This window comes from Arachis duranensis, chromosome 5 (assembly GCF_000817695.3).
Source record: "Arachis duranensis cultivar V14167 chromosome 5, aradu.V14167.gnm2.J7QH, whole genome shotgun sequence".
In the NCBI taxonomy this organism is placed as follows: Eukaryota; Viridiplantae; Streptophyta; class Magnoliopsida; order Fabales; family Fabaceae; genus Arachis; species Arachis duranensis.
The window spans coordinates 105,349,205-105,357,786 of NC_029776.3; the positions used below are offsets into that span (position 1 = coordinate 105,349,205).

Genomic DNA, 8,582 nt, shown 5'->3' on the forward strand with positions numbered 1-8,582 from the left:
TCATACTTGGAAATTCTCTCTGGAAGAGTAAGAAGTAAACTACAATTGCCTAGTCCTCTGCAGAAGTTGAATATATGTCTCTTAATGAATTTCATTGGTTTGCCGCTTCAAAAGTCTATCGCTCTATTATGTGACAACCAGTCAGCCATTCACATTGCCAATAATCCCATTTTTTCATGAAAGAACCAAACACATTGAAGTGGAAAGATTAACTTGCTGATTTTCTTACAAAAGTTCTGTCACCGGGTCCTTTTCTTGCTAATGTTTCCACCGAGTTCTTAATCCCGTTTAGTTCATCAAACCATTAACTTCACAGCTTGAACAGTTTAAGTCATGAGATTTTTTTCAGCATTATCAGATATATTTATTATTATTTATTATTTTTTATTTCTCACATTTATTAAAAACTTATTTTAGATATTTAATTATTAAAATATTAAATATTAAATATTAATTATACCCAATTTATAATAATAAGACTTTAGACATAATTTCAATTTAATTTTAGAAAATATCAAAAACAAAATATATTTTGTCGTATTACTTATTAGATTAAAGTATAAAACAAATCTAAATGTTTTAGAACATGCAATAGTTTCTCTCAAGTCTTAAGTGGTACTGTATATGTTTTCCCAATGCACAAATATGACCTCCTTTTTAACACTGAAGAAATTGTAATTAATCAAATGAATGTTGACATGACAATGCCATTGATCACCAAAATAATTGACTAATACACACCATACATATTCTTAAACACTATCATTGTTAGTTATAATATAAACATTTATTTTAATAACATTAAAAATCATTAATTAATGAATTAACCACACCACATTTTCCCTCTTTATCTGACCGAATTGTCCATCAACTAACCAATACATTTGCCTCCACAACGGTCAACAAATAGAAAAAAACAAAGGGTATTACCGTCATTTCATTGAACACTAGCCGCACTGTTTGTGTGACCATTAATAATGGCCTGCATGACCAAGTGGGACCCCACATTTTCTCTCCCACTCCAACTTATCATTAGCCAAACACGTCCCCACTGTAGCCGCCAGCTGTAAAGAAAGGGTATAATTCGTAATTTCACCTTCCCATTAGGGGTAAAAATGTATTTTCAACCATTCATTTTTTTTAATTTTTTTTTTCAATTTAGATATCTTAGCCTTGTTCTATTTTACACACACACTCTCTCTTTCTCTCTATATGTTCCCTCCCTCTAAAAAATATAAAAATTCAGAGCGAAAAATTTTCTAAAATTGCAGTTCGTGTGTGAAAAGATTGAAAGGGGTTTTCCAGAATCCCGAGGAGGAATCTTGCTTCGATTCAAATCTGAGAGAAAGAGAAAGAACAATACTTGTTGTAGTTGATGTGTTTTGTTGTGGATGATTCTTGAATCGAATCGTTTCTGAGAGAGAACCTGAGAGTATAGAGAGAGAAAGGGGAAGTGAGGTTGTGTAAAGTTAGAGTTTTTGTTGGGGTTTGTTGTGAAGAAAGAAAAGAAGAAGAAGAAGAAGAAGAAGATGACGGATGTGATACTGCATATATACGATGTGACGAATAGTGGATCGGAGAAGACGAACAGCACCATTGTTCAGATCAACAAGATCTTCAAGGACGGGATTGGTCTCGGTGGCATCTTCCACAGCGCCGTTCAGGTTAATTCTTTCTTCTTTTTGTCGGTGGCTTTTTGTCACTGTAGATTGGATCTGGTTTTTTCTCTTTTTTTTTTCTCGTGTCTTTCTCTGTTTGTTCTTGATTCATGTGTAGTAATTGAATTGTTCATTAGAGACTGTTAATACCGAATTGTAATTGGCTCAATATGTGACTCACACTACTGTTTTGTAATTAGATTTAATCTTTACTTAGTAATTCTTATCTGATTGAGAAACAGTTGTGATTGGCTTGTTTGTAGTATAACTATATAGCTCTTAATTCTATGGATTAATTTGGTTGTTAGAGAAATACTAGGTGTTAATTCTAGACGTTTCATATTAGATTATTTTGGGAGTGAAGTGTTTATGGGTTGTCTTTAGCTCTGTAGAGTGCATGGATGTAAAAGCATGGAGAATAAATTGAGATATGGATTATGGACATTGATTACCATAACTGATACATGCATGCTTTAAAGCTAAGCTATGACTCCAAGTTGCCATACCTGTGTCCCATACATCCTGGAAAATGGTTACATTTTTGCAAACTGTCAGAAAATTCAATGCTGCACATACATATTTTCTTGGAAAATTGTAATGGAAACCTGTGTTTTATTTTGTCACATGCTGACTTATTAGAATTGTGTGTTCTGCTGACACAGGTTTATGGTGAAGATGAATGGTCATTTGGATTCTGTGAGCAAGGTACTGGAGTTTTTAGTTGCCCTTCTGGAAAAAATCCAATGTACACATACCGAGAATTTATTGTTCTAGGGAAAACAAGCTGTTCCATTTTCAAGGTAAATCAAATATTAAGAGAACTCAGTAGAGAGTGGCCTGGGTGTTCGTACGATCTATTGGCCAAGAACTGCAACCACTTCTGCGATGAATTCTGTGAGAGGCTTGGTGTTCCAAAACTTCCAGGTAAACATGTAACAGTAATGCTACTTATATGATATGTATTTGGCTTTTTTGGTTGCTAAAAGATGACTCGGTAATATGCATGAAAAGTATTAGAAGTAAAGATGCCTTAGAAATATTTAGGACTATTCATTACCTTTCTTATTAGTTTAACATGATAGAATTGTGTGCCAAACTTAAATATTAGTTTGCATTTCTGTTGTTTCTCTTGAACAACAGAAATGCTGTTGGCTTGGGTTGCATCTGCTTTTATCTTCTGAATATAGGGACAGCAAGTTGGGAAATATCTAGTTAAAAATCATTCATATTATAGGGAAGGGTGTGAGGAGGTACTTAGGTGGCTTTGGATTGATTGGCTAGATAATGTGCCACTTCCCGTTGTGGATTGATACGCTGAGAGGTGGAGGTTTTAGATCCATGTTGTGGAATATTGCTTCAACATGTTTTTTTTTTTTTTAATGGTTTTCACTTTTCATGACAGGTTGGGTTAATAGGTTTGCGAATGCTGGTGACACTGCTATGGAAGTGGCTGGAAATACAGCAATACGTGTAAGAAACAAATTTCAAAATCCACTCATAACATGGTGTTTTGTCAAAGATAATATTTCTGGGAATTGTATCATCAAAACATGTTTGTTATTTTGCCATGGTTTGAGAAAAATATACTGAGAACAATTTTCGGTTAGTGCAGTTGAGGCAAGCCAAGACAGAGGTTGTATCGGCAAGCAAAGTAGCATTACGGTTCCTTGTAGGTCTTACCAATAATGTCAGAAATGGTGCTCCACCAGAGTCCCCTAATTCAAACAGAGGAGGAGCATCAGCATCACCTAGATTTCAAGCTTCTTGGTTGAAAAATATGATTACCACTGGTGCAAAACCATCTACTAGTTCAGAAGCTGAGAATGAGAACGGGGTTGAGCCTCGACGACCACCGACGCATGAAGATGACAAGGCACTGCTACGGAGTTCATCTTCACATGATTCTTGAGTGTGTGTGTGTGTGTGAAAGGCTCAAAGCAATAGCTGTGAATTGTAACTGTAAGTCAGAAAAGGGAAACAACATATTACATGTTATTCATTGTGTATCAAATGTAAAATTTTCGGTTTCTTGTTCAACTCAAATCTTCTATTGGTGCCCTCTTAAGACACTGTTCATCTAAAGGGGGTTATGATATTTTCTTCCTTCTCAAGTCTCACTTAGATAGATGCAATGTTCTTAATCAGTACTTTTTGTTATCTTACTATCATTCCACGTGGACACTCAGTATGTTTTCACCTTGATTGGGGGGCTCTCTAGAAACTTAACAGGAAAAAGGTGAAAACTGGTGAGTAATATTTTCATTAAGATGAATTTGCCCGAAACAAAAGTTATTATCTACGAACTTGTATTATTAATAAAAAATTATAATAAATAATCTCTCTTTTTTAGCAAGAATCTATTACCACATCATTTCGGTCAACATTATGAGAGAAAGTTGCACGCCTAGTATTCAAATCCTGTTACAAAAAGTTATTGAACAAGATATTATTAATTAATTAGTATATCTAAATTGATAAAAGGACAACAATACAGCTTAACTGTTCTGTAGCACAGTATCTTAAGACAAATGCATACTAAAGACTTAACTATGATCTAAAAGATTTTATTCATATGAAAGATTTATTCTTTTAGTTCTAATGCTTCTAAAGCTTCAAGGGGGAAGGGGTACATGCATATGAAATTAAATAATTTGGTAAAATACAAAGAAATTTGCCAATTGTGAATGTTACAGTAAATATTGTAGCTTAAATCTGAGAAGTATCTAGAAAGCATGGCCTTAAATCATGAAAGCTAGCTTGAGAAATTCAAAATGATTTCCATCAAGAAAATGATAATGAATCTCTCCCACCACTTAACTTTGGTTATTGTTATTCTCACTAACCACTGAATTTCCCTGCTAGACTTTTCCGCACTTCATTATTGTTCAACAAATGAAAGAATACTTAAGTTACAAGCTAAAAGAAATTAACATTAAACCCTTTGTAGCATACAAAATCCTATATCAGACTCAATTGTTTCCATTGTTTATTATTCTGAACTGAAATTGCAATGAATGTTGAGCAAATCGGAAGCCTCATTTTCCCTGTAGTGCTCATAGAAAATTCCAAGAAGAACATAAATTTCCTCATTTTCAGTATGACTATGATCTGCAGTAAGAAAGACATGAACTTTGCCTGTGACTTCAATCCAACTGCAACCCGGAATCCTCTTCAACCCTTTCTCCTTCATCTCTGTCCTTAGCATCGACACATCTGACCACCTAGCCGCTGCAGAATGTGCATTTGACAACATCACATATGAAGACACATCATCAGGATCCAAAGCCAATATCTTTCTTGCTGCAAGCTCCCCTAACTCCATGTTTGAGTGGATTTGACATCCCCCAAGTAATGCCTTCCAAAATCCGATTCCCGGGTCGAAATGCAAACTCTGAAGGAAATGTTTGGCTTCTGTGAAGCGTCCAGAGCGAGCAAGCAAGTCAACCATGCAAGCATAATGCTCAGGTTTTAGCAAATTCGGGCTCTCAAGCCTAGCTTGATTGAAATATGAGTAACCTTCATCAACAAGACCAGCATGATTACAAGCCAAGAGTAGTCCAAGAAGAGTAACCTCATTGGGTTTAGGACCTGTATAACGCATTCTTTCGAAGAATCTTATTGCTTCAACACCTCTTCCATTCTGTGCATAACCACATATTAAAGCATTCCAAGAAACTATGTTCCTTTTAAGAAGTTTGTTGAATACTAGGAGGCTTTCTTCGATGCTTCCACACTTTGCGTAAAAGCTGATAAGTGAATTACCAACAAACCCATCAAGCTTACCCAGAAACTTGATTGCACAAGCATGGAAACTTTTCCCAATTCCAAGGGCCGCGATATTTGCAGCTGCACAAATTACACAGGGAAATGTAGATTCATTAGGTATATATCCTTCTTTAAGCATGTCAATGAAAAAATTCACAGCCTCTTCATTATGGCCTGTTTGACTGCAGCCACCAACCATTGCATTCCAAGAGACAACATTCCTCTCAGGCATCTCGGAGAAAATGCGTAAGGCATCTTCGAACATGCGTCTCTTCAAATATCCAGAGATCATAGTTGTATAAGACACCACATTGGGATGTTGGGTATCTCTGAAAGCCTTCAGTGCTTCTTCCATAGTACTCAATTTCACATACAAATCAAGAAGAGCACTACCAACAAATACATGAGAACCAAGGCCAATCTTTGCTGCACAGGCATGCAGCTGCCTGCCAAGATGAACATTTCCAAGTACAGTGGAGGAGTGAACCACAGTTCCAAAAGTGAACTCGTTTGGCCTAATTGTCGAGGCAAGCATTCTTGAGAAAAGATAGACAGCTTCTTCATGGCAGTGCCGTTTAGCGAAGCCACCAATTATGGCAGTGGCTGATGTAACAGTTAAGTCAGACATTTCCTCAAACATGTGACAGGCAACTTGGAAAGTGATTAAACCTGAGCCATACAGAGGAATCACTCTTTCTACAGGTGACGTTCCATGCTTGATGGCATGTTTTTGGTGGGTTCCAGTCAGATAGCCATATGAAACAACATGGGGTGTGATCCATGTAGGAGGAGCAATAGATAATCTAGAAACTATGGTTTTCATATTAGTCTTCATCCAATGTGGAAGTTAAGGTTTGTTAGTAACCACAAATTATGTTTTGTTTCCCTCAAATCAAATGAATTTGGTTGGATGCTCGCTCTGTTAACTGTCTTTTTGTCAATTATAATACATGTTCTGTTGTAAAAAGGAGGGGGGACGCCATTTAGTGCTCCAAAAATAAATGGAGTAAAAAGATTGTCTTTGAAGTTTTAACTTTTAAAAGCTCTTTTTTATTTTTGGTCATACAACACATTCACACACACACCAACCTGGCAGCTCCACTGGGATTCGATCCTAGTGTGGCTTCATTTGGGGCAAATATCTATCTTTGTCACTACATCACATGCCTCACCACAATTTTAGAATGCTCTCATATGTGAAGAAAGAGAAAAAATTTTTTTTTTATTGATTTTTGTTTTACTTTGGGCTAAATCCAGTAGTATTTCAATATTGGGTCATCAAAACACTTTTTTTTTTGTCGCAAACCCATTTTAAGTTGGAATAATTTTTTATTTAAAATTGTAGTGAATTAAAATTAGTAATAAATCAACCATCTTGAGTTGGTCGAGTGGTCAGCTCACTGACCCTTAAATAGAGCTCAGATCTGCGACGGATTAGTCCTTAATCTGTTGGGTTGGGGGATACCATTTGAATAAACAAAAAAAATAGTAATAAATCAAAGAAAAAAAATAATTTTATGATTTTTTATTTAAAATTTGTTTGGATCGTGAATGGTTTGTTTTATTATTTTCGTTTTGGATTATTTTATTTTAAAATTGATATTGAACTATTATAATAAAAACATAATAAAATAATAAAATAATAAAATAAAAATATCTTTTTACAGTTAATTTTAAAAGACTAAAATATCATTTAAAATTAAGATTGTTTAATTTGAATTAAGAATATGATTTAATTTTAATAAAGAAATACATATTTTTAGTTAATTTTTAAAATACACAAAAATCCTTTTAAAATTAAAGTTATTTGATTGTTTTAAATATTAAAAATTTAAATTTAAATTTAGAATAATAAAATTATCATTTTTGAGGAATAATTTTAAAATATATATTTAAAAATTAATTAAAAATACAAAGAAATCTCTTTAATATAATGTGTTTAAAAGGTATTTAAAATATCCTATTTAAGATATATGTTAAAGAGACTCTTTTAGAAAAAGTATTATTTAATGGAATTAGGATGTTCAAAATTAAATTTTGATTTTAAATAAATAAAATATAATTTTAATAAGAATGTTAAAACAAGTCGAAATGAATTGCTAAAAAATGATGCTTGCAAAACTAAAAAAATTTCAACAAATTACATTGTCAAACTTGTAAAATTTTATCGAAATTGAACGAGACGAACCAGCTATTAAATTAAAATTTTTTAATAAAACACTGGTGATATATACACACACAAATAAAATTATGATTTACAAACACGCGCCTTTATCTTTTTTTTTTCGATTATTTGTTTCATTTATTTTATTTTTTTATTTTTTATTAGTTTTTTTAGCATTTTCACATATATGTGGCCTTGTTTCTTAAATAAATATTTTTTTATCACAAAACTATGTTTTTGTCTTATATTGTATAGTAAATGTTGTGATTGTTTTAAAGTTGTTAGTTGTGGACAATTAATTTAAAATAAATATTTTATTATTTGTAGTAATTCGAGAATAGATATTATGATAAATAATTTTATTGACGTCAAAAATTTAAAAAATTATGAAAAAATTGTGTTTGAATAATGATTGAATTTTTATTTCTTATAATTTTTATTAGATTAATTTTAATTATATTTTACTTTAAAAAGAGAGTTAAATAGACTAGCATGTTGGCTCGTTATAAAACGAGACAAATTAACATTTTAAGTTCGTTTTACTTTGATGGGTCGAATCAACCTGCTTTATCTTTAGGTAAACATTAACAGGAAGAAATCTGTTTCGCCATTTCTAATTTTTAGGTAACTATAGTGTAACACCCTACCATATTTAATCTTATGCTTAAGTCATAAGATTGAGATAGTAAGATATTACGACCTCTAAAAGTATATATATATACGAGATAACTTGCGTGCCAAGAAAGCTGTAGTTAACAAGTGAAAGATAACGAAACTGGGAATAGAGGATCAAAAATACAAAGTAACAAGCTCCTAACTCAGCCTGCGAAGCCAAGGCTGGCCGGAGAGTATTTACATACATATATACATATCCCAAAAACCCCAAAATATATAGAAAACCCTAACTCTCCTTAAACCTCTAAGAGGAACAAAATAAACAAGTTTCTTGGAGAGAAAGCTAAGTACATATATACATAAGCTGATAAACACAAAAA

At 33.0% G+C, this 8,582-nt stretch overlaps 2 protein-coding genes across 2 annotated transcripts; one reads left to right on the forward strand and one right to left on the reverse strand.

Moving 5' to 3' along the window:
- The first annotated feature begins 1,188 nt into the window (after positions 1-1,188).
- LOC107491111 (deSI-like protein At4g17486) lies at positions 1,189-3,761 on the forward strand. Its single transcript, XM_016111874.3, has 4 exons — positions 1,189-1,664; positions 2,321-2,582; positions 3,061-3,128; positions 3,271-3,761. Exons 1-4 carry the CDS (start codon positions 1,530-1,532, stop codon positions 3,565-3,567), a joined length of 762 nt encoding a protein of 253 aa, XP_015967360.1. The 5' UTR covers positions 1,189-1,529; the 3' UTR covers positions 3,568-3,761.
- Positions 3,762-4,297: 536 nt separating this feature from the next.
- LOC107491110 (pentatricopeptide repeat-containing protein At5g42450, mitochondrial-like) lies at positions 4,298-6,562 on the reverse strand. The gene has a single exon (XM_016111873.3). The coding sequence runs from the start codon at positions 6,256-6,258 to the stop codon at positions 4,648-4,650; it is 1,611 nt and encodes a 536-aa protein (XP_015967359.1). The 5' UTR covers positions 6,259-6,562; the 3' UTR covers positions 4,298-4,647.
- Between the last annotated feature and the right edge of the window lie 2,020 nt (positions 6,563-8,582).

Bases quoted from the DNA above. Each gene is read 5' to 3' on its own strand.
- LOC107491111 (XM_016111874.3), top strand. From the start codon at position 1,530: ATGACGGATGTGATACTGCATATATACGATGTGACGAATAGTGGATCG. The intron at 1,665-2,320 runs GTTAATTCTTTC...CTGCTGACACAG, and splicing joins TCTTCCACAGCGCCGTTCAG to GTTTATGGTGAAGATGAATG. The intron at 3,129-3,270 runs GTAAGAAACAAA...CGGTTAGTGCAG, and splicing joins CTGGAAATACAGCAATACGT to TTGAGGCAAGCCAAGACAGA.
- LOC107491110 (XM_016111873.3), bottom strand. From the start codon at position 6,258: ATGAAGACTAATATGAAAACCATAGTTTCTAGATTATCTATTGCTCCT.